The following is a 26,157-nucleotide window of genomic DNA, read 5'->3' as shown; positions in this document are numbered from 1 at the left end:
TATGACGTCAGCTTACAATGCTAGCTTTTTCTAACAATAAACAATTGATGTGACATTTGCTGGATCCCCATTGGAGATTTTTTTTTTCTTCTTGTTCCCATCAACATGGAGGTCAGAGGTCAGGAGCAGCTACAAAATCACATCCTGGTAGAGATACTTTCTTGTGGACTGTTCAGCTTCTTTTAGGTTGTCATAATACCACCATGATTCCCAATCTTTTACAGCATATACATCATGTGAGTAGCAAACACTTTATTGGTAAAGATATATTAACATTAAAACAATACATACTGTACATCATTGGTGGGCTTTATAGAAATGAGTAAGTTAGTTATATCCTAACTAAGGAAAGCTTCCAAGAGATATGAAGAGTCAGTGACATGTAACATAAATACAATGGTTTTTTTTTTGGCAAATATCAGCTTGTTATTTTATGAGTCTTTGGAAATGCAGATGCTTTTGTATTTTCTGATCTTCTGTTCGTGCTCTATAGTTTAACTGAATCACTGCAGGCCTACTCCTGCAATGTAATACATGTATTTGGACTTGACACAGTGCCCATCAGGGCTGAGCTGTCCTTTTGGATGACCAGTTAATTTCCACTTGTTGTCAACATCATGGAGATGTACATAGCACACAATGTAGGCTACTTGACATACAATGAAAATTAGAAGCACTGACCTCATCATTTGCATGAAATAAGCAAAGAATAACATAGAGAGAGCCAATGAAGGTCTGCAGAAAACATAATGGACAAAAGCTAACGTGATACAGCCTGGCAATATTAAATTTCATGCTAAGTCATCTTTAAAAATGAAAATGGAAGAGGATATATTTTGAAATAATCTGGCATAATAACCTCCCAAGTATACTGATGAATTATATTTCCTTTTAATTAAAAGTTGAACCTGGAATTTTCATCACTTTCCATCGGTTTTACCCCCTGCTACACCCCTGGCTTGCAATCATAGTAACACATTTGTAGATCAGTATTTGATGCCCAAAGACGATCTTTCCATACTGACATCTAAGGGTCAGCCAAAAATTCAAGTTCTTTTTTAAAATTTTTTTTAATTAAAAAGAGGGGCTCGGAACAATGTTATGTCGGGGGCTGTAAACTTTAGAGCAGACAAACATGACAGGTTGATGGTTTGATTTAACTAAAATACAACAAAATAATTAATATATCACATAATATTTATCAATTCTTTCAAACCTTTATTTGAGCCTCAAAAATGACTGTGTTTCCCTCATTTGCAATGATGTCGAGATACACAATTAAAACCAGAATAGAGTTTAATAGATCAAAAGAGGACAATTCTCAGTGAAAACAATTGTACAATGAGGTGAAGTGGTTTGAGATCATAGTCTCGTACTGTGTAGTGTTTAAGGTAATTAAACTAATTAAATGTTAAACTAGTATCAAATGTAAGATGTCAAACTACTACGTTTTAAAATAACATAATTGTGTTTTCTGTCTTGTTGAAGGTTGCCTATGTCTCCTGTCATTTCAGCACAGTTGGTCACTCTCGCCACCTAGCGCCCTGCTGAGGAACACACAAGGCGTGACAGGTGACGTCGCCTGTTTACAACTGCCAATGAACACGTGGCGCACTAAATCCCGAGCTGTCATTGGCCAATGCCGCAGCAATACGGGCGGGGACTGTCATCTGAACGACCAATAGCGTCCGGCATGTAAATTCCGTTTGAAAATTTCCCGGGAAATCTGAGTTTCGCGGGAGGGCTCTTGAGCGCGTAAACCGTATCCCTTCATTCATCAGGCCGTTTCCTGAAGCCATTTCTAGACTGGGGAAACGAGAGTTGCGCTACTTTTTAATCCGTTGCATCTGCCTAAATGCACTATCATAAGGAAAAATACTTTACGAAAGTCGATGAATCAGACTCTCATCTTCACTTCGGTCTGATTATTTTTGTAACTATTGCGGTGGATTAGCAGCCAGATCGGCTTGAAAGTACAGAGACAAGAAAGGGGTTACCCCGAAAACGCAAGATGAGAAGAGGGATCTCCTCGGCTCCGGACAAAGTGATTTTAGCGGGGGTTGGGGGCTCTCCTCTGGACAATAATATCATTTTGACAACTCTCTCGGATCGTTTAAACCCCGGTCAATCCAACGCTACCTATATCCAAATAATAACCACCCCACCGCCTTGCAACGTTACACAGACATCAAATGTGTGTTTATCCGAGCCTCAGATAAACAACATTTACACAACTCCACAACAGGCTGCAGCAAACGGAGCAGGACAACGACCCGCTTTAGGAAGACCGCCGGTAATCTCATTTTACAGCTCGTTTCAACACATTTGGCTTGCTACAACTAGCCACAAACACGACAAAATGTTAGCCTGCTAGGCTAGCCGAGCTTGTTGTTCGGGCAGCTAACGTTAGCTGCTTAGCGAGGTGGCTAACTAACTACCGCTAGCTGAGTTACCCAAGTGGGTCGGTTAAGTGGTTTGTAGGCTGCTTGGGAAGCAAACGGCGAGTTTAAATTAGTTTTGGCATTTACAGAAACGTAGAGCTATCACATAATAGCTTGCTCGGCTAAGTTCATGGTGCTTTTGAGTTCGCTTCACCCTTGGAGCCAGATGGAAATATTGGTAAGAGATGAGTAACGTTAGCGGTGGCCTAGTGGCTGCTGTTGGTGTCTTAATTTGGGGGTTGGGGGGGATTGTTGGGCTGCTTGGCTCTTAGTTAGCCCAGTCTTAGCTTTCTATCAAGAATCGACTGGCTAAACTTGCAAGGACAAGGGCTAATACATGGCTAAAGCTTCACTTCAGTTTTGAAACTACTCGGGAGATTCAAGTCGTCTCTTTAAGATGCAAAGCCAACTTGGATGAAGCTTGGAAATCTATGAGTTAGCTTTCAAGGCTAGCAGCAGTATTGATTATTAAGAGGACATCATTACACGTTGTCGGCCTTGACCTCAATTTTGCACAAGTGTATGTGTCTCTTCTGATGTGAATAAAGTGTAACATTATGGTGCCTTTCATGCCAAGTAAAGTGAAACTCGAGTTTGTTGCATTAGTGCTGATTTGCACATTTCCTGTTCTCTACCTGCACAAACCACACAAAATAGTTTCAGCAGTCGTCAGAGGGTGTTGGTTTGTTATTGGCTATTCATCTTTCATGAATTAAACCAGTCTGTGTATCTCAGGCTGTAAGCCATGACCAGGCAGGAGGTGAGGGGAGCTGCTGGCTGATATAAAATGGCTGACATTTTGACTGTCAACAGAGGGCATATTATTCCTTCTCAGACTGGGGCTAGATTTAATAAGATAAAGTATTGAGGATGGGTCTACCTATGATTAAAGTACTTTACATTTCCTGGGGGAAAATGGACTTCTTCCTTAACATTGGGTTCAGAGGGAAATGCAGCAGACCAGCACCCTGGGAATGGTGTGTTGCTCAAAGACACTAAAACTGGGTGGGTTCTTCTCAACACATAAGTTTAGGGATTCCTTGGTTGAAGAGACTTATTTACTAAGCCACTATCCCATGGAACAGTGATGACAACTCAAATGGCAGTTTAGGCTCATGATTGCAAATGTATTTAGGTTTTCCATGGAAAAATGTTTTCAGATATGGTCAAACAGTTCTACATTTGCAGTATAAAGTATCAGGGATGTTGAACACATAGCCTGAATGGACTTGAGCGTGGCAAAATCGTGTGGACATACTGATAATAAACATATCTTGCCCAGAAATGGATTGTGATAGGTTAGACATAGGCAGACTGTAATTTCAATGGTAAGATGAATGCAAAAACATTACTTCAATTTGATTGTGTGAATAGGTTCCAGAAAAATAAGTTTTTACATTCTTGGACAGCAGTTTGGGATCTCCTTTAAGCAACATTTGAAGTGTGTAGGTGGGTTATGCGGCCATGTGGTCATTGTAAGTATACTTGTATTGGTTTCTTTGGCATTACTGTGCTGCAGTGGGATCAAACCCATAGGTGTGACTCACCCTGAAGCAATGTTGGTTTGTCTTGGCCAATCAATTCAGAAAAGAAGAAATCATAACCACTGGTTTTGCGCCACATCATCAGCTGCCTGACGACGTACTACGCTGACACAACTTCTCCATGATACTTTGGAAACTTGATGAAAAACATCCTGTCTCTTGAAAGATTTTATGACTGTCCTTCAGAAATGTTTAATATGGTATGCTTGTCAAAAGTGAAATCTAACAACTGCAGAGGAAGAGCGTCCTCACAGATTGAGTGATCAAAAGGAACCTAACAATGGCAATGTGCAAGTGCAGAGTATCAAACAATTTATAAACCTTTTCATTATTATTTTTTGAAACATTTTATTGTATTTCTATTCACCTTTTTTAAATCATACTTATGCCTTAGAAGCACTGGAGAAGATTAGAACAATGATGCATTTAGCATCACGCATCGCTGCTTGTGAGGTGATGTCGAGCGTGACTGCTGTTGGTCCTGCAAAAGCAACCAAAATACACATATTTGTTGTTAACAGTCATTTTTTTGTTCCCCTTTTAGGCCAAAAGGCGGTTAGCACTAGATGATTCAGACCACCAGTACCAGTCAGAACCAGCCAGGACTCCAAGAGGCAGAGGAGGGACTGCGGTCGCCAATGGGGCACGGCTAAAGACACCCAGAAGTAAGAAGCAGAAGGATTTACACCTTGTTTGCACATGCATCTCAAAATTATACAGAATCTATGTGTTGGAGATGGTTCACGCCAAGTTTCATTCACACGAACAGTCTAGATGCAGCTACTGTGTACAGTTATCAGAATAACTGTACATAGTTGGGCTGAACGTGTTGGACGGTGTGACGCTCACCTTTAGGAAGTCGACTATGTGTCCTTTCATAGTTTGTGTCAAAATAATAGGCCTTAAACATTCTTGAAAATCAATCATCTCAAAAGTACCACCTTTATTTCTTCTTCTCTTCATTAAAACATAGCACGCAAGTTCATCAATTTAACTTATCACTGTGGACCTCTCGATAGTTGGATCAACATTTGTATCTTGAGGAAGGCCCTGTAATTTCTTTTTTTTTTTTTTTTAGATACAGCAGTAGTTTTAAAATGAACTTAAATACGTTTAGCTGCCAAAGTTGTGAGTACAAAATGAGGCAGGTTTGGTGTCTAATTGACGTGTCCGCCCCTAAAATATAACAGTTCTAAGTGAATTTTACTGAATAGTAGTTTTCACGGTGTCCCTTAAGAAATGGGGTAGTGGAGGTGAAATGCAAAGCGCACATAAGGAAAAACATGAAAACAATTGGATTATTCTTCTTAGCTGTGTCCAACACAAAATTCAAATTATGATGTTCCCACAGGTGTCCCTTGATTGTCTTTTTACTCTCTGCATGTCGCTCCTGCAGAGTTTACAGAAGTACAATAGTACTGGATCAAATTCAAAGAAGTAAAAATGTGTTTATCAATTGTTGTGCTTATAAAGCTCTATACTGTAACTATGTGATCATGTTGATTTCAGCCACATAATGTTTTGGAGGGAAAACAGGGTCTGTGGTGTTGCCTCGTACTCTTCTCTAAAATAACCCTCTCATGAGAGGAACTGATGCTATCGAGAGGTATGGATTAAAAAAAAAAGTCCAACTGGTAAATAACTAACTTCAACTTGACGCTTTATGAAAAAAAATATGTCCAGCTGGTGATTTATTAAAGTGGCTGGTGATTAACGATAACCCCGTGCTTGACCCACAGCGTTGTTGTGGTCGACCGCACCTCATGATTCACACATCCTCATTGATAAGAACTTGGCCTCTAACATTTTCCGACTGGAAAACCCCTTTGTCTTCCCAAACATTGCAATTTTCTTCAGCTATTAAAACTCATAATACAGTCTAATAGTACAACACTACAGACATAAGTCTCCCAAAATGACCATAGCATTGAATTTACCCTTTTCTGACAAAGTTACAACACAAAACTGAAAATGAGAGGCTTAATAAAGGAAGATTTATTGTAGGCTGTTTGTTTTACATTTTGTTTAGATTGTATTGGTATTCATTTCTTATGACACATCTGCTGCTGCAGAATATCTTGCTTTTTGATATCCAAGTGAGAATGCCGTGGTTGGGTTAACTCTTACACGTTACTTATAAACCCATGTTTTGCTTGGCCTCCTGTTCCCAAGTAAAAATGTTGTTAGGAACTTCTGTGTCTTAACTTCCTTGCTAAAATTCAGTGTCAAGTATAATGCTGATGTATGTTGTCCTATACCTTTATTTCTGTTTTCCTCCTCTACCATAGCACCCAAGTCTCCACCAGAGAAGACGCGGTACGACACCTCCCTGGGCCTGTTAACTAAGAAGTTTGTTGACCTCCTTGCTCAGTCCTCTGATGGAGTTTTGGACCTCAATCTCGCCGCGGAAACCTTGCAGGTAATGTCATATCCAAGCTGATAATGACTGAGAAGATTTATAGGGTACATTGAAAACATGTGGTGGCAAGGATTGATTTTTTTTTTTTTTTTTTTTCTGTGGTTAATGTAGTGAGTGGTGATTTACAGTTAAACCTGCCACTAAATATGTAACTCACAAAGACTCTTCATGTCCTCTACATTCAGGTACAGAAAAGACGGCTGTATGATATCACTAATGTACTAGAGGGCATTCACCTCATCAAGAAGAAATCAAAGAACAACATTCAGTGGATGTAAGTCGTCATTCTCTCTCACTCAACACATGGTTTCATCTTCTTAAGAGTACATGTTGTCTCACCTGTGGACCAAAACACCACCTAAAATTGACACTCTGGCAGCTTATAAGAAAGATCTGTCCTCTCTTATTAGAGTTTTCTGGGTTCCTTCATTTCTCGATCCTTCATCTTTTCTCTATTTTCCTCTTTCTCCTGACCTTCCCTCCCTTTCTCTTGCCCAATGCTGTGCTTCCGTTTCTAAAAGCTATAACTATCAGAATACTGATAGTTTGATCAAAGTACTGTACAAACGAGGAAACCTAATTTCTGCCAAGATAACATTAACTGAGCCGAGTTGTGTGTATGTATTACTTTTGCAGAGTGAAGCTTTTAAAAGCCCCAGGAAATCTGTGCAGGTTTATTTTGGACTGATGTACAAGTGTTACGAATGGTTTTGGCCCGTAAAAGGATTCAGAGTGTTCTTTGAAAGGAAGGCAGGTGGTTGCATGCAACCTATTGCCACATCAAAGTATGAGGATACCTGACTGTTTTAATTATAACCCTCATTTGTTCAGTGATCACTAAGCGCACATGCAGTTTAGGGAAAGGCCTTAAGTACCTGTGCTTACCAGTTTAGGTATATGAATGTATTGAAATTGATGAGCTCTGAACATTTTTCTGCTGTGTTTTTGGTTAAACTGTATCTGTTTTCTTTTGGTTAGGGCCCAGTGTTGATTTTTCCCTTTCATAGGTATTACGTGGTTGGCCTTAGTTTAGATGTTGCTGACAAGCCATATCAGTTGGAAATGTCCTCAGACCATTCGTTGTGTTAATCTTGTATTAAATGACTGTGAGGAAAGCCATTTAACAGCCCAAATATTTTCTGTACTCTGACTTTCTTCATGGTAGTAATTTGTGGAAGCTAATTTTAGGTTGCAAGGCAAATCTAGGAATATTTTTACAAATACATTTTCTGTCATACAGTTGACATCAAATACGATCCCACACTTTAAAAATAATACTATCATCCTCGCAGGAAAGGTATCACATGAGTATCGAAACATATCCCGACTTCTACCACAAATGGCTTCGTTGTTGAAAAATATTGTACCGAATATTTGAAACCATGAGTATGAGACAATACAATAGCTGCTAGAGGAGAGCCTGAGCCGGTACTAAATCTGTTTTAATTCACCCTTCTCTCACTCACAGGGGCTGCAGCCTGTTGGAGGTCGAGGGGGCACTGAGCCAGAGACAAAGACTGACAGCAGAAGTTTCTGCACTGGCAGAAGAAGAGCAGAGGCTTGAACAACTCATCCAGAGATGCAGCCTGGACATGAGACATATGAGCGAGTTGCAAAGCAATCAAAAATATCCTTATATGGTTATTCCTGGGCAGTGAATGGAAAATGAGGCAACAGGGATGTATCTACAGTGATATTCTGACCTCTGATTTTTTTTTTTTTTCATAGCATTTGAAGAATATACTAGATCCTAAACAGATGAACCAGGCTTCATCTTCCACCTCTGCATATAGAAAACACTGACTATGACTGTTGAGATTTCTAACAAACTGTCTCATCTTTTTCACTTTGTCACCTAAAGCACATCTTTGTTTTTTAGTGCTTACAATATTAATAACCAGCAGTGTGGAGGTTTGTCATCACATAGTGAGCATTTTTAGTCTTGCATATTTGTATGTTTAGTATTAACATGTACTGTTCTGACTTTGGATGCAGAGTTATTTCTTTGACCTGTTCGTCTCCACATATGCCTACGTAACGTACCAAGACATCAAACAGGCGGGAAACCTTAGAGACCATACTGTCATTGTCATCAAAGCACCTACAGACACCAAACTAGAAGTACCAGACCCTGATGAGGTACGCGCGTGTTCATGCAAGGACTGGATTTGTTGTTGTCGTGATGAAACTTCTGCTTCCTCACTTGCCATCACATATGACATGTATTTTGATTAGAGAAAAGCTGTACATTTGGGGAAATTTTCAGGTTTTACACAGATGAGGTTAGTATTGATTGTAACTCCACATCCAGAGTTGACTTTAATCAGTCTGTCCATCCATCTGATAAAGAGCAGTCCTGTCAGTGTTGTGATTTTTGACTTCTTTCTTCCTGTCTTCAGAGTTTGTCCATTCATCTGACCAGCACCAAAGGTCCTATAGAAGTCCTGCTGTGCTCAGATGAGGAGAATGACCCCAGGAGTCCTGTGAAAAACGGCAACATGGACATTAATGGGAACTCACCTTTCCTCAAAGTCCTTCAAGGTTTGTTGGAGATGGGTGTGAGAGTACAGCGGTGTTGATGCTCAGCATGTTGTAAAGAGACTGTTGTATCTTCATATAATGCCTTAGGTGGACATTCGTGAGTGTTTAGGTGGCGCTCACACCAAGCATGTTTTGAGCCTTTAATTTGAACCCAGAGATTTCAAATTGCGCTGACATACTGTATATTTTTGAAGTATGTCTTGGGTAATTTCTTGCTGCTGAAGAAGTGTGATGCCTCTTCCATATAACTTTGGAACAGAAGGTCTGGTATGCATATGCAGAATATCTTGTGTTGCTAAAATACACGAGGAGAGATCCTGCAGCCAACTGTTGTGACACCTTTTGATGTCACATACTAGAGCCTTTTTAGACTCTTAATTCAACTTAATATTTAAAAATTAGCAAACAATAGATATGTTATATGATATAGACTAGATATAGCCTAGTGTTTCCTATGGTGTTCAGTGAAGTGAAGGAAAGCCACAGCCCCCTTGATGGGCATTTGGTCTTAACTAAGATGGACAATGTAGAAAATATCAGTCAAGTCAGCAAGGTTTAGCTAAATAGGTATTGGCTCAGGACTCAGCTTTGTTTGGCATCCACCCTCCCTGGACTGAAAAATTTGCTTTAATCTCTTAAACATCAACCTCATGAGGAACACCATAGAAAAATTCATGCTGTGATTTGGTATCAAGAACTTTTGACATTTGTCAAAGTCATACATCCCCTGAATACTCTAGGTCTCTAGTTTGTGTTTGTAAAGTTTCATGAGGCTGTGATTATCCTTGAGGTCACAATAGGTCATTTTATACACTGAGGTCAAGTTTCAAAAAAATGATCTCCTTACAGTGAAATGGCTACTATGGGGACTAACATCATCACACATGAATACAACTGGGCTCATTGAAGCCACAGGAGTCCCAGCTTTCCAGTCATACCAAATGTATGCATTTCCAAGACTGTTTAGGGACCCCAGTATGCAGAAATATTCAAATACACTATTTTCAGAATAGGCGAAAATGACTACTACTATATTTATACTACATGCAAAAAACTGCATGGTTTTTGCTCAAAACTGCATGGGATTAGCATAAAGTGGACATGTTTGTAAAGGGGAGACTTGTGGGTAACCATACAACCCATTTTCATTCAGATTTCTTGAGGTGAGCGGTCAAGGGACCCCTTTAAAACAGGCCATGCCAGTTTTTCCCCTCAACAAACTTTAGCCCAACTTTGGAGCGTTACTTAGCATGACATGGTTGATACCAATGGATTCCTTAAGTAACTGGAGTAACTGGTTGACTCACTTTTCTTCCACAGATTCCAGCTGCACGACCACATCTTCCAGCCCCTCCCTGCCTCCACCCTCCTCCTCAGCTGTCTCCGTCACTACTCTTTCCCCCATCTCGTCCCCTTACACCAGTCTTCTCCAGCAAACAGAAGACCAGATCCCTTCATCCCTGGGGCCTTTCTTAAACCTTGGGCCTCCTCTTCTGGACCAAGATGACTACCTTTTAGGTTTGGGAGATGACCAGGGAATCAGCGACTTGTTTGACGCCTGTGACTTTGATAAGATACCCTCTTTTGGCCTGGATGATCTCCTGTGCAGCTAGCGATAGCTAATAGAAATTCACACTAAGTGCATGGGAGTGAGATGAAGAATCAGTGAGTTTTGATGCCTGTGGCTTTGTAGTTAGTCTAAGCCAATTCTAAATAGATGGAAAATAAATATTGAGGGCTTTTTCAGTCCCAGAGGGACTAAATGCCATGTTCTTTCATGGCATCAGAGATAAATGGCCTTGCATGATTTCACACCAAGACGTGACTGGTCAGTGTGAAGACATATCCATTACTCTTTGTCTCAGGCTCTTGTAAGGCCTCCAGTGTAGCTGAGGGGTGGGGGACATGGAACATCTGAAAGCCCATGTTGTCTCTTTGGTTAAGAATAAAAGTAGAGGGAAAGGCTATCTATCTTTCTGTATGACGCAAGGTTCACGTCATTTTACAGAGAGACCAACAAAGACAGAAGACCCCCTGACACCACCTGGCATTAACACACATCATAGGTAATTGGGTTGGGTTTGAGTTTATAAAATCCAAGTGTAGATGCACTGATGATATGATCACCCAAAACCATCCTCAGAGTCTTTTAAGGATGCTGTGACTCATTTGACAGGTCTGTAAATCCATGTTTTGGCGAGACAATGATGCCTCTCTGTATACCCAGTGATGCGTTTTCATGTCAGGTGTTCAAGCTTATCCCGGTAACCCTCCTTTAGACCTATTCTAGAGATTAAGATGTGTTAATGCCAAGTGCTGAAGGGGCAGAAGAATTTTTACTGATTGCATTCTATTACACCAATGATCTGTGATTGAAGGTTACACTGCTGACTGTTAAGTAGGCATTTTTTGTGTGTGCAAATGTAGAACATTTTAGAAATGAAAAGGAATATAAAAAAAAAAAAGAAACAGGCCAATTTTGGTACACAGAATTCATGACTACAGTTGTTATCTGAAGGTTAGGCAGGCTGAGGCTTCGGTCGCTTGTCTCTGTGCCCGCTCAGACTCTTGTCAGGTTTCACTATTGTGTATTTGGGCTTATATTCATGAAGTTGCTAAGAGTACAAGTGTTTTGTACATTTAAGCACTATGTAAATGTATTGGGAGTTGCATGGAAATAGAAAGACAGTTTTGGAGTGCACATGACTTAATTATTCAATTTAAAGTAACCTGTAAAATGGCAGTGTACTCTAAATCCTCTAAAAGAAGACAGGTAGACACTGGTGTACAAAATATTGATGCCATATGTCAAATAATTGGTTAGACCCACTTTCAGGTCATCCCCCAGGTAAAATTAATAAGGGATTTTCGTTACCTGTTAACATGATCAGTCTTTTGACTACTGATCAAGAGGGCAACCTTATATTTTGTACATTTAGTAAATGTTTACAATGCAACATGGGAATAGAAAATGTGATGCCTACCTTTACATCACCCTGAAATGTTTATGTCGCTAACTCAGCCCAGAAAAGCCATCACATCTGGATAATGTTAGATTAAGCAAAAACGCTTCGTATACCTGTGTAAATCTGGCCTGTTATCACACATGATGTGCAAACTTGATTATCATCTCTAACACATACTCCTATCGATACTTTGTGAATTCAGGACCCAAACTTGTGCTTTCTTGTTGCTTTTTTTTTTTTTTTTTTTACCTGTCCCTTCCATCTGCATCAGCAGAAGCTGCCGTAACCAAACTTCCCCGTAAGCCCCCTCCGTTAGACTGTGCTGTGAAATGACACCATGGTTTAAGCTAATCAGAATAATTTGACTTTGAACCACTTCTCGATGCACATTACCCACTTGGTGTTTTCTGAAAGGCAGCGCATGAGACAGTTTAGACGAGTATACATTTTTTAGGTTTAATAAGTAATGACTTTTAATGGATTTTAATACTGTAGAAATGACTAATAATATCACTGTCACATTAAGAAGAAGGGGCCAGATAGCCACTAATTGAAGGGCTTTTTCCTTCCATAACCTGGATATTTAAAGAAGGAAAGAATTACAAATATACCTGTTTTGTAATTTGAACAAATTCAGTGCAACCGAGCTTGTTTCACACTAGGCCTTGGAAATGTGAATATTCAGTGGTCCTAGACAACAAACACTGATAAATCAAGAAAAGCAATCCAGAGTACTTTGTTAACTTTTATTGTCTGAAGGTATTTGGAATACCATTGCTGTCCACTTCTTAATGGCCTCTTGGGTTTGATTAAACCTCTCATATAAACAAAACCCAAACATGTTGTCTGAAACCCCGGCTTTTAAACTATAGAAACCTGCGGCCGCAGGTTATATTGCTGCTGTTAGTGTTAACTTTTTCCCCAAACCTGATTGATGTGCGCTTGAGTAATTGTGTGTGCAGCATGTGTGAGTTATGTCAAAGATCAAGCTTGCTAAAGAGTAAGCCTGCCATGTGTAAATTGATGTACAGTTTTCTAAATTTTTCAGTGCACAAGGTACTGTAGGCTACCTCTCACTTAATGTTTGACAATAGTAGTAGGGCATAGAGGTAAATGCCATAGTGTGTATGAGTCTTTGAATTCCCTTTCCTTGTCATGGAAATTACCTTTGTATCATTTAGCAGTGATGTTGGATATTGCATCGCACTTTTGACTTTTGATGTGTGCGAGAATCCACTCCTATACCCTAATGTAAGAATAAGAATGCCTTTGCTCTTAAAGCAGTCTCATGCTGTCACATCTAAAATTTGAATATTGGGGTGCACATTTGATGGGTAGGAAAGTGGACAAATGTATTGCAATATTTTCTCAGATTTTTTTTTTTTTGGGAGGGGGGGTTATTTTCCATAAGTTATTTAGTTATTCAGTGTTTTTTTTTTTTTTTTTTTTAATCTTTTCATAAAATGCAGAGCATCTCTTTGACCTGAAAACTAGGAGCAATTGATAATGCATGCATGCAGTCATTCATTCACAGTGAGCCGATCTGCCCTTTACTGGTCATTAGGAGACATGGCTATGTCTATAGACACCACTGGACCAGGATCAGTGACTTGTGTCCACTGCTGAAGTGTGTAGCTTTGCTTCTGTGACACTGTGTGTCCGTTTTATTTTTCGAATGATGTGAATGAGTCAGATTTTCTTTTCTTGTGTTGCATTTCTGCCACTTTTGCTTTGATGGAGTGGAGGCCTGTTAAAACAAATCAAAACCCAACTGTTAAGCTGAACCTCACCCATTCAGTCAAGGAGAATATGCTGTTTCTTAGTTAGCATAACTTAGTTTAATTAGTACCACTATCATAAGTGAATGAAATTTAACTTAAATCTACAGAAATGTTGTGATTTACAGAAGACATGTCTCCTATAGCTATATTTATATCTCTGCATTTTATATGTATATGGAAAAGTCAAACTCAATTTTCCCCCTGTTTGGTTCACTAACAGTTGTGTTATTTTCTAGGACCAGTTACACAAATAATAATTTTTTCCTCCATCTATTTCAAGCGACCAGAATCTGGTCACAATATTTTATCCACTCTTGCGTGATGGAAACGTGATTTTTGGAAAGATTGTACCTTTCCATGGGTTTCCAATGGAATGTTGACAATTTTAATGCACTGCTAAAGCTAGTGTCATTGCCAGTGAGTCTGAAAATGTGTTTATGGGTGACTCTTAAATCTACAGCTCCTAGATTTCTAATATGTGGTGTGTGATTAGACCTTACAGAAAATCATCATTAGGCTAATGGTGGTGTTAATTATAGTAAAGATTGAAACAGCATTGTAATACCTGCTATTTTCCAACGGTTATTCTTAAGCTGTTACCAAATACAATATATTGATCCGTGAATATTCTGTAACGGTTATGTGAAGAGTAAAGTATTTGATAGGAAAGAATTGACTGTAAAATTATGATATTGCTGCCTGCTTCCACTAATAACTTAAAAAAAAAAAAAGAGCTGTAATGTCACATTACTTTCTTTTGCAATTTGAACACATGGGTGAAAGTATTGGTGTGCTGTTGAATGTTTAAAGTAAACTAATTTGATGTTTTTGACGTGTGTTATTCTGTTATATAAGTTGTTCCTTTAACATCTGTTAAATGAGGAATTTGAGTTGTTTTTGTTTTTTTGGGGGGTGGGGGGGTGGGTAAATGGATTTGTCTTTTTGTACTTTGGGCATTTGTAATTGGAAATTTGAATAAAGGCAATATAAATGAGATAAAAATGTTATTTATCATTTGTCTTAAGGGAGTACTTTCTTGCACTGTTGTGGGAATTAAGTACAGGGAAAAATAAGAGTTTCAGAACATTGACGGATTCTGCTGAAAGCCTAATAAAACGACTAAAAGTATAATTAAACTGAGAAAAAAATCAGGTTGAATTATCCATTTATAACTCAATGTGGCCAATTACGTATGTAAACACGGCTCAAATCTACATGGTCATTATGCATATCATGGATAAATTATAAGATCTTATACATCCACGTGCATTATGCACTCCCCAAATACGCACGTGTCGAGTTTGTCCCTCTTTACTTTCCGTAGCAACACAAGTATGGCGGTCTGAGAGTTGTGACAACTATGTTTTGATGGTGTAAATCCTCGTTTTTACCTTTTCTAATACATCCTTTCCTTGGAATACGTATCCAACTGATTTAATAACCACATTGCGACTCAGGTAAGGGATGCATGCAGCGTGTTTTGTGGTCTGTCTGTCCAAAATAAGGGACACGTGGGTAGGAGCTAGCTAGCTTTAACGAGGCTAACCAAGCTAAGCTAGCTGGTCCCTGCTACCAAACAAAAATGACAAGTTGCTAAATATCTGTCAAATGAAACATTTGCGTACTAGTTTATGTCGATTTTAGTCCCCCTAGCTAAAATGTGCGGTTATATTATACTTGCATCTCGGGTGTAAATAAGTAAGAACATAGCTAGGTGCAGTTTGGTAGGTGAATGCAGTTCTAACTTACTATACGAAAGATAGGTCATTTAATTAAAAGCAAGGTTAAATGCAGGTGTTAGGTTATTTCTAATTACGTGACGTTTTATTTACTGCCAGTAGCAGCAAACCAGGCGCGGGCAGGTAATTTAGGGGGAATATTTTTGGATAAAATCATTGGTCAAAAAGACAGTATTATACGATCTGTCTAGTGAGTTAGTAACGTTAACTTACCATGCTTTTTCTGTCAGCCGAAGTCTGGCAAAGTAATTGACTTTAGTTACATAAATATAGGGGGTCTGAAACTTTTTCACGTCAAGGACCCCTAAACTGACACAAATTAGACCACGGGCCCCCATCTGATAAGATTTTTGCTTTTAGATGTTTTATTACTGAATGTGTATGACACCCATGACCAAAATAATCACACATTATGTCACTTTGTTACTTATGGGTGGAATTATAGTGAAAATAAATTACTCTCCTTTTTGCTGGGGACCCCCAGGAACCCCCTCAAGGACCCCTGAGGGTCCACAGACCCCAGTTTGAGAACCACTGGATTAATACACTTTGGTCCAATGCACAGGGATGTGCAGAGGATGTTAGAGGGGCAAGGGTCCAAATTCATAAAAGGTGATTTTTGCAAATAATTAAAAAAAAAAAAATGCCTTGGCTGACTACTTTTGCGACACTGTTAAAGGAATATTAAAATGTATGTGATTAAAACAAACTCACGAGTCAGTTCTCACACGTTAACCAGCCCAACTCTTACCTACTGTAGCCCTCTGACTGACATCCTCACTTGCAGAAGCTCAGCTTAATACTGCTGACAAACATGCACTTCCTCTGGCTGCATGGCTGCCTCTCTCGCCTCCATATTCATCTCTTACCACCTCTCCATAGAAGGCACAAGTGCTTAATAACAGGCTATAAGAAGATGCTGATATTGTATGGCTAAGATACTATTACTATGTGCCAAAAAATTAGTTTAAAATAATTCACATATCATATCATAATACTGAGGCTTGGAAGACATCATGCATTGAAGCCACAATTCTAAAAAGCAACACATAAGCTTTAGATAAGGTGTATTAGACACTGGTTTATAAGAGATTTTAAAAGTTAACATTCCTTCATCTCTTCACTTCCTCCCCCCAAAAATACTGAGAAAAGTGCTTGAACTTAACTATTTGCCTAAATGTATAATGACATTAAGTGAACAGTTAACATTCAACATTCATGTGTGCATCATATCGTCATTATCTTGTAGCTTATGGGGGATAAAGATACATACCTTTTCACAACTTTATAAATAACTTAGACAACTTGGAGAAATGTCTTGCGTGACATACCTGCTTTACATGGGATGTGCGATGACAATAATAGTCCCCCCCCCCAATGTTAGTTCCATGCTATTGAGGTCTGTCAACAACAGTCACTTCACCTTGCGGTAAGCTATTAACACTAACATATACTAATATAAATTCTCTGTCAGCTACACTCAGCAACAAGATGAGGTACTGAGTATATTGTTGTGTCACGCTGGATGTAGCAGGAATAACAGGAATTTATTTATTTATTAAAAAACACTCCAGAAAAGGGGCACTTTCTCTCTAGGAGGCCAAACGGGCAGGTACTCAAGCCCCCTTTTGAGGTCTATTGGTGCACTTGCCTAATGCTGTGGAAGCCCTTTTGTGGAATTTGCCAACTCTGGATCCAGCAAAAGAGCCCCACACCATCACACTTCCTCATCCCTGCTTTTATACAGACAGAAGGCTTGTAAGTAAGCAAAAAAAGGTCACCTGGACACCTGAGGGGTGTACCATGAAGCAAGTTCAACATACCCAGGCTTTCTTTGTGTGAGCTGGCTCGACAAACCCTGAACTGGCATTCAGAGATAAGTGGTATCACGACAGTGGTTACCAACTTTCTTTGTTAAGCCAGGCTTTCTGCTTCAGGCTCTGTGTGCGTTCCCCTAAAAGTGGGCGTTTGGCACGTCATTTCACTCTTCTTCCACACAAACTGGACCAATCGTGTGCCGCCTACTTCAGTCAGGAGGAACAGCTCATTATAACAGAGAGCTATGAAAAATATAAATACATTATCACAGCAAAAAGCAACACTGTTGCTGCAAATAAGGCGAGAGAGGAATGTTGGCAGAAAACTGCTGATCGTGTAAATTTGTAAGTTAATATATTTATTTTAGCACTGAATGCACTCTCAATGCCTCCCGCATTCAGAGCTCTTCAACTTTAAACTTGATGCAGCAGATTGAAACATTATACTCAAGAAGTGCATTTAGGTCTGACTTTTATAGACTGAATATGATCTGTGATAAATACCAATAGACTAATCAATTTTCTAATGGGTGTTCTAATAGCTGCAGTACCAGCAGTGTTAAACGGACTTGGCAGCAAATCAGGTGGTTAGTGAAAGGGCGTCGCTTTTTATAGCCGATTTAAGCTGAAACGCGGAACATAACCTGCTCAGGACCAGGCTAAGTTTGCAGCATCAGTTACCATGGTGATACAGCCAGGTTAAAAGAGAGCCGCCTTCATGACATTGAAAACCCTGGCTTTAGGTTCAACATAGCTTGTTAACCCACTAATCTCACTTCATAGTACACCCCGCTGTAGGAATTGTTTGCATCAACTTTCAAGGCTTAATTTATGTCCATTGCTGCAGAAAAGCTGTGAGTTGTTAACTCATGACTTGATCCTTAAAAAGGTCTTCGTGTATAACTTTGAAATTTAAATTAGTTTCAGTCTTTAGTACCTAAACTTTTTTAACCTCTGGCAGGTTACCATTTTCCTTTGTATAGTTTAAGGTTATTCACTTGACTTGAACTGCTTAAATTTCAATGAAAACAGGGGAAAATATGGTAAAATCTTTGACTGGTAGTGTTAAGTGTCATTTGATCTTTTAGCTGTGCTTTTTGTTTTTCATGCTCACCTTCAGAAATCAAACATCCCTATCATGCTGTCTTATCACCCAGAGTTGTGATGTAATATAAAATGACAATCAATGGACTTTGAACAATTTCTTTTTCCCCATGAAATTAATTGTTTTTGCTTTTCTTTTATGAGATTATTTATGAAATTATATTGTTAGATTACTGTGTTACTGTGCAGCAAAAAATGAAATGGGTCTCAAAATTAATTTTCAACAACTCTTTTTGGTTCTGAAAGGTCTTGACAACTCGCAGGTCTCAATTTTGTGAGAGACAGTCTTTAGACTAATGGTGCACTGACTAAACTGACTAAGACTTTGTCTGATTTCAGACCACCATGCCGTCGGCCTGTGACTCTCTGATTGAAGACATTGAAGACATGGTGTCTTCTAGCGACCCCACTCCTAATGAGAGGCAGTTTGCTAGAAAGAGTATCATACCGAGGTCCAGAAAGAAAAAAGAGATTCTGGGAAATGAGGAGCTCCAAGCTGACAGGTATGTCTAATGGTTACATTGATACAGTAGTTTAGAGTGTGAGTTAATTGTGGTATTGTTTGTGTAGGCAAATCTAGCCTAAATTCTTAATCTGTCAATCAGTCTGTCTTGATTTCAAGCTTTTCAGTTAATCAAATGAACTGTGACATGTGGTGGACACACTGACTATATTTCTTTATTAAACTGAATAAAATGTGAAAAAAAATTGCAGATAAAAATGAGATGGTCATATTTAAGATTTGATAAGTTAGTTTATTAATTTTAGTTACAGAAGTATCAAAGTAAAACATTGCAGAATTGCTTTTTTACAATTGTGCTACATGCAGCTTGTTGTGAAGTTTTTTATTTGGTTTTATTTGGTAGTGTTGCAGCTATGTGTTGCTCACTTTCTAATGAGGAGCTGCAAAAAACAGAAAAATTCAGTGTAGGACACAAGTGTCTGTTTAATTCCTTTTAAGGAAAAACCCAGATACACATACAGTGGTGCTTGAAAGTTTGTGAACTCATAAATATGACCTAAAATGGATTTTCATGCAATTCCTAAAACTAGATAAAGAGACATCAATTAAACTAATGAGACAAAAACCATACACTTCTTTGTTTATTTATTGTGGAAACTGATCCAATGTTGTGTAATTCATTTGAAGGGGAAGTTAGAGTCAGCTGTTTCAATCAATGGGATGACAGGAGTGAGTCTAGGAGGGTCTGCCTTACTAAAAGAGAGAAATCTCTTTAAATAAGGGGTTGTGAAGCTCAGACGATCAAAGTCTGAGTACTAGATGGCTCAATAACACTTGGATAAATCAGAAGGTTATTGGAAAAAATGTTCTGTGGACAAATGAGACTGAAATCAAACTTTCTGGCTTGAATGAGAAGTGTTATGTTTGGTGACAAGCAAACCTTGCATTCCAACATAAGAACCTTAACCCATCCCATACCATGAAACATGGTATCATGGTTTGGGCCTGCTTTGCTGCCTCTGGACCAGGACAGCGTGCAATCATTGATAGAACTAAAAATTCTGAGTTGTACCAGCAGATTCTACAGGAACATGTCAAGGTATCCATCCGTCAACTGAAGCTCAACAGGGAGTGGGTCATGCAGCAACACAGTCATTCTATCAAAGAATGATTAAAGCAGAAGAAAGTTAATGTTTTGGATTGGCCAAGTCAAAGTCCCGATCTTAATCCTATAGAAATGCTGTGGAAGGACCTGAAGTGGGCAGTTCATGCAAAGAAGCCCACCAACATCCCTGAGTTGAGACTGTTCTGTAAGGAGGACGATGTGCAGGGCTGATAAACAGTTACCAGAAACGTTTGGTTGAAGTTATTGGTGTAAAAGGGGTTCACACCAGTTATTGAAAGCAAGGGTTTGCATACTTCGACCTCACACAAATATGTAAGATTGCATAATTTTCATCAATAAATAAAGGAATAAGATTTTGTCTCATTTATTTAATTGGGTTTCCTTTATTTAGTTTTAGGACTTGTGTGAGAATCTGATCACATTTTAGGTCAATTATTAGAGGTTTGGAAATTTCTTGATTCTATGATACATTGCAGTGTTTCCCCTATAATTGTACGGACCTGGTGGGCCACCACCATTTGTATTTGGGAGCCTCTGTGTGGCACTGTTCTGAAACATGAGTCAACTTCTGTGTCGTTGCCTGGGAAACTCTTGACGCAATGTCAGTGCCTCGTCCCTTTAGGGTTTTTTCGGTCTGTACCACCGGGTCTGAAAAAAATTCTAGGGGAAACGCTGCATTGTGATCCGGATGTGGATGATTCTGAATCAATTAACAAATTACTCCACTGTGAGGGCAGTGCAGCACCTGGACAGTCTACAGTGCTCACATCTTAGAGTTATCTTGTAGTTCATCTTCAAGAAAGGTGGTGATTGCAAGCATGTTCTGATTTAATGACTAAATAATTACCTTTTTGAGACAAGTATATTGGGAACTTTCTACACCGTCACTCAGAGACTAATGTTACCAGAGCAGAGCAGTGAACTCCAGAAGAAACAAATGAGACTGGCTGACCAACACAAACTGCAGCATTAAACAACTTAAACCAACTCTGAGGTGAAGAAAATAACTCAGTGCTCAGTCTGTTTCATCTCAAAAACCCTGCGCCTGCTCAGCGTCTTGGACAATGATGTCTTTCCTCAGAGCTAACGGTGCAGCAGGGACGCTGCTCTCCACTGCTGGAGACATAACGTTAATAACACAGCAGAGCACTCCGCCTCCCTTCATTCTGTTATTCTCATACAGGCAGGAGACTGTAAGATGCTTTCAAATTAATGAATTCATTAATTTATGCAGTTAACTTTTTAAAATAAAAAGGCTGCAGACCATTTATCTTATCTGCCAGTTATGTTTCATATTGTAGTTCAGTGGAATAAGGACACCAGTGAAAGGTTTAACACACAGAATATTGGAGCAAGAGACTGAAAAAAGTGCCCCCTTTTCTATTCATTCAATTGAGAATTGGTTTTGAATTGAGAATCGAATTGGTCCGCTTTGTGTTGACACCACAAACAAACCACACCAGAGTCTGCTTGGAAGTGTACTGACACAGCTAGACCTCGGTGTGGTCGCTTGGTCCGCACTGATCAACAGCTTTCCATACCATATACAAACCATATGGGCATATGCACCACAGTTTCTTTGAACTGTTCCAAACAGATGGGAAAGCACCCTTTTAGTCTGTTTTACACAGGAATCCACTTAGACAAGAGACAATAGAGATTTAAGTTGAATCAGTCCTTATTTATCTTTCTGTTTGTTTAGAGTTTATGGCAGATCTGTGAAATAACATAAAGTTTGGATATTGTTAATGGCATTTCCACACATCCTTTAACATAACTAACATAATTGTTTTCAATTTCTAGTGTGATCCCTGGCACCCAGAAAGTCTGGATGAAAACGTGGGGCTGCAGTCATAATAACTCAGATGGAGAGTACATGGCTGGACAGCTAGCTGCCAGCGGATACAAGATGACTGGTAAGAGATGTTTAATCATGGTGATTTGTATTATATTACTACCTGGAGGCCAGTCAACAACATGACACAAATAATACCAATAGAATGAATGCTAATACTAATATGCACTAATAGAATAATATTAAGAAGGATTTCAGAATAAAGATTTAACATAAGTAAATGCTTATACAACTGGCAGGGTAGAATGTGTAAGTTTTCTGTTGAACTGTTGTCATTGATGTTATTAAACACAAGGGGGCAGTCTTGATCTGTTAATAAGTTGTGTCTTACTTCAGTGGGGGACTTTGTTTTGCCCTGAATTGGGCTTTGCAGGCTAATTAACATGAGGGTGTAGGCCATGGTTTTTGTTGTCAGTTCTTATGAAGGAGGTGAGATTCATCCCCAACCTGAGTGGATTTTCCGAACGTAAAGCTCAACTGTGTGATCACTGGTCATATCAGCCTCTGGTATAAAGGCTATATATGATAAATAATGCACAGTGCTAATCTACAGGCCAATAACTGATCATTTCCATGGTCAGTCATATCGACACCAAACTTATTTATTTCATTGGATGGAATCTTTGTATTTTTTCTCTAGGAAGTGTATGTTTAAGGTTTCCCTGTAAAACACTGATTGTCACAGTGTTTAAGTGAAAACTGATTTTTGCAAATATCAAAAAGGCTTCATTCTGCTCCCTTAAGTCATAACAGTCAAAGCATATTAGTTCTTATATATTTAAACTGAATATTTAATGATGACTGTCTGTTGTTAGTGTTATAAATGATTGTTATTGGCATTATTACAGCAAGTAGTTTCCATATTATGTCCTCAGGTTGTAACATGTCAGACAGTTGACAAGTGTCACATTACAGATTTTTCAAAGAACACTGGACTACGTTCAGTGCTTCATCTTAAGTTTTGCATGTCTTTTGCATGGAGACTAGACATATTATGAACTTTATTGCCAGAGGTCTTTCATGAGGGATTAAGTGTTTGTGTGTGAAGGCGTGTGTGTATGTTTAGAGGTGAAAGAGACCAACACAAAGTCCATTTCTGTCCACCTGTGTTTATGGGCATTTTCCAAAAAAAACTTGGTGTAAATGGAAAAAAATAAGTTGAAATATTGCAAAAAATGTTTGAGCTTGGCTGAGGTGGAAAAGTTGGTATGTCAACAAAAAAAAGAAAATGCTGTGTATGCTCTGGTAGCCTACTGATTAAGACATATACTGCAACTGTGGTTTGATTCTGGCCACATAGCATTGTTGTCTCTGTACTTTCCTCTAATACATAAAGGCAAAATGCCAAAAAATGTATCTTAAAAAAATGCAACAACGTGCAATAGAAACAAACTTGAACGTCACTCACACTACCGCTCCAATGAAGAGTTGAAAAACGGTGGCAGACCAAAACATCAGACCACTCTGTTCTTCCCTGCAATGGTTTAATGAGCCAAACTAACATTCACATAATAGTTGGATGGAAATGTGCATTAATTCACATTTTCTTTTGCCAATTTTCTGGCAATTTGGTTAAAATGTGGAATATATTTGGATTAAACCTGGCTGCTGACAAAGCAGAGTGAGACTGAGATGTTGTGTGTGCATTTTGCATTGTAGTTGTCAGTTTAAAATAACCTTTTGTCTATGATAATCAAACTGTTTTCTTACGTGTGTGTTTATGTCTATACTAGTGTGTGTGTGTGTCTGTGTGTGTGAGAGTCTGTGTTTATCTCTATCAGTTACAAAGAAAGGGGAGTTTTTGTTCTTTACATATGGACTAGCTCTCTCCGGGGGTGTGTTTTTGTGTGTGTGTGTGTGTGTGTGTGTGTGTTTGTGTCAGAGAAAAAGATGGAGAGAGAAACAGAAGAAGAGAGTTAATATTAACCCCTCAGGTGTTTCCTTCACCATGGGGTCTCCACAGCTATAGAAGGACATTAATCACACACTTCAAAAATGCAGATGTGCTCACTCACTTACACACACACACACACGCACACGCACGAGAAACAAGTTCCTCATGAACACAGGCCAGTGGTTTTCCCCTTCATCTGGTAGTTTAGACCCTTGATCTCTTAATCTTTTCCACCTTTCTTTGTTGTTACAGTTTTCTGTTTCCCTCGAGCATCGCTCAGATATAACCTGACTCTCTCTCATATTCTGTGTTTACTTTATTGTCTCTCACCCGTGGCAGAGTAAAAGTGTCTACTAAGGCTTGATATTTAGCGTGCTAGATAGTGAAATGGTTAAAATAGTCTTTCAGGAAGTAAGTGTAGTGAAAACCTGTTGTTTGTATTGATGCAGCTGTTTTCTGTTCCCACTCTGAGTTCTGTATGGGAAAAATATCTGCCTGTCTCAGAATCTGATTACAGCACATAGCTTCTGTGGTTTTATATAGATTCATTTCAACCTAGTGTAATGTAATACTCCTTCAGGTAATAAGGTTAAAACCTGCTGCTATGGATATTGAATTTTTTCTAATCTATGAATTAGGTCGGTTTCTGTCTCCCTCCCTTCTCCTTACAGTAGGACCACAGTGACCATCCTGGTTTCCAGAAGTGTTGCATGAATGTCCGCAAATATCACTGTTTTATTTCATTTAGAATTCAGGTCACAAGAAGTACTCCCTACTTGTGATACGAACATCTGTGTTCATAAAATATTTCACTCCTTCCACCATTATCTTACAACACAGACAAGCACACCATTAAATATGAAATCAACCACAACTTTATTAATGTATTCTGTCGGGGCATATTTGACAACTGTCATTTTATTGCTTGACGCTTGTAGGCTTGTGAGACAAACTAAAATCAGGATAACAGTAGATATGTAGATACCAAAAGAAAATGGGTCATAGTTGCACTAGGTTGGTTGTTTTTAAAGGCGTTCAGGTTGACTCGCATGACTGCTCGCATTTGAAAGAAGGTGTATTCATGTTTGATGTTATGATGGGATATTGGTATACACCTCTTGGCTTTTGTGTGTGTGTGTGTGTGTGTGTTTGTTTTCTCGTTGACAACAGGATTAGTTTCTCCTTTGCCTGTCACCACTCTGACAAGGTGCTGCATTCTCAACAGTGCGTGTGTATCCGTGTGTTTGTGTGTCTTTCTTCATACCTGGTTTAATTCTGCCTGCAAGCGTAGCGCTGTTACAACACAGTAAGCATTGCTGACAAAGGTTGAAGTTATGGGCATGTAACGTTTACCTAAGAAGTGCCTCCACTCGTTTGTGTCTGTGTGTGTCCCACAGGTAACAGCTGCATAAAAGAGCAGTTAGAGTCTGTTATTTACCTCCTTGATTAATATGGTTTTTCCCCCCATTAAGCAGCTCAAAGATTTCTTAATCCTTCACCAACAAAGCTTCAGAATACTCTCTCTTCCTCTTCTAGCCTTGTCGTCTCTTTCTCTCTCTCACTTCTCTCTCTACAAAGTACTTTAAAGGTCAGTGTCTCACTGCTAAAGCTAAAGGATTAGTTTGGTTTCTGGCTCCCTCCCCTCTGCTTTTTATCTATGTCTTTTCCTCTTGTTTGCTTACTTGTCTCTTCTTCTTCTTTCTCTTCTCTCCTATATCACTTTTTTCTTTTTGTATTTCTTTCTGCCCCCCCCTCCTCTCCTCCTTTTCGCGTGTGAGTGTCTTTGCTCATTGTTTTTCACCGTGAGATTGTTGGAAGGAGAAATTGCCTGTCATGGTCCGAATCAGGGAAGATTACACTCAGGACAGGCTGGGATTGTTTTGAATTGTATAGTATGGAATGCAATGCAATTGTCTAGAATGGCATGAAATTGTTGGGAGCCCATGGGAGAGAGAGAGGACTAGTCTGGAATGACAAGGACTGAAATGGGGCTCCTGAAGGATGTAGTGTCTAGTCTTTGGTCAGATTGAACACGTGGACTTCGAGCAGGCTGAACATTATCATTTGTGAGTCAGTTTGTTATGTCCTCCTAAAAAAAAAACTATTCAAAACAATGCTATCGTAAATATCAGACCAATACCTCTGTTGCGTCTGTCACTCAGATCCGCAGTGTTGTTCCACAGAGTTTAAACGAAAGAATTTAGACAAAGACGGAGCTTCAACTGCCCGACAGCGTGCTCAGAAAACATGACATCACCTTCTCTCCCTCCCTCTCGTCTCATCCGCTCGTTTTCTCCCTCTGTCACACCTCCTGCCCTCCCCTGTCCTTCTTCCGTCCTCCTCTCTAACTCTTTCTTTCTTTCTTTCTTTCTTAAACTATGACATCACCTGGTGTGAGACGTAGTAGCAGTCCTTGTGACGGCCTCTAGGTGGCATCCTTGGCTCATGGAAAGTGCTTTTTTTTATT

The 26,157-nt window shown here is 39.2% G+C and overlaps 2 protein-coding genes across 3 annotated transcripts in view; both read left to right on the top strand.

Annotated features, from left to right (window-relative positions):
• Nucleotides 1-1,738: 1,738 nt before the first annotated feature.
• On the top strand, nt 1,739-13,351 carry LOC122987747 (transcription factor E2F3-like). 2 transcript variants are annotated; one of them, XM_044359769.1, is made up of 8 exons: nt 1,739-2,293; nt 4,530-4,650; nt 6,274-6,404; nt 6,590-6,678; nt 7,873-8,031; nt 8,429-8,543; nt 8,804-8,945; nt 10,266-13,351. In XM_044359769.1, exons 1-8 carry the CDS (start codon nt 2,012-2,014, stop codon nt 10,556-10,558), a joined length of 1,332 nt encoding a protein of 443 aa, XP_044215704.1. In that variant the 5' UTR covers nt 1,739-2,011; the 3' UTR covers nt 10,559-13,351. The 2 variants fall into 2 exon arrangements, with proteins under 2 accessions (XP_044215704.1, XP_044215705.1); XM_044359770.1 differs by lacking the exon at nt 1,739-2,293 and adding an exon at nt 2,327-2,619.
• A 1,637-nt stretch (nt 13,352-14,988) lies between these two features.
• cdkal1 (CDK5 regulatory subunit associated protein 1-like 1) overlaps nt 14,989-26,157 on the top strand; it is a 244,521-nt gene continuing 233,352 nt past the window's right edge. The window contains exons 1-3 of the mRNA XM_044358558.1: nt 14,989-15,149; nt 18,692-18,855; nt 21,745-21,857. Coding sequence (XP_044214493.1) covers nt 18,698-18,855; nt 21,745-21,857 — 271 coding nt within the window. The 5' untranslated portion in view covers nt 14,989-15,149; nt 18,692-18,697. The remainder of the gene's footprint in view (nt 15,150-18,691; nt 18,856-21,744; nt 21,858-26,157) is intronic.

The sequence above is a fragment of the Thunnus albacares genome, chromosome 8 (assembly GCF_914725855.1).
Source record: "Thunnus albacares chromosome 8, fThuAlb1.1, whole genome shotgun sequence".
Classification (NCBI taxonomy): Eukaryota; Metazoa; Chordata; class Actinopteri; order Scombriformes; family Scombridae; genus Thunnus; species Thunnus albacares.
The sequence above is the reverse complement of the archived record's forward strand: the minus strand, read 5'-3'. Positions and strand labels throughout refer to the sequence as shown.

Bases quoted from the DNA above. Each gene is read 5' to 3' on its own strand.
- LOC122987747 (XM_044359769.1), top strand. From the start codon at position 2,012: ATGAGAAGAGGGATCTCCTCGGCTCCGGACAAAGTGATTTTAGCGGGG. The intron at 6,679-7,872 runs GTAAGTCGTCAT...TCTCACTCACAG, and splicing joins AAGAACAACATTCAGTGGAT to GGGCTGCAGCCTGTTGGAGG. The intron at 8,946-10,265 runs GTTTGTTGGAGA...TTTCTTCCACAG, and splicing joins TTTCCTCAAAGTCCTTCAAG to ATTCCAGCTGCACGACCACA.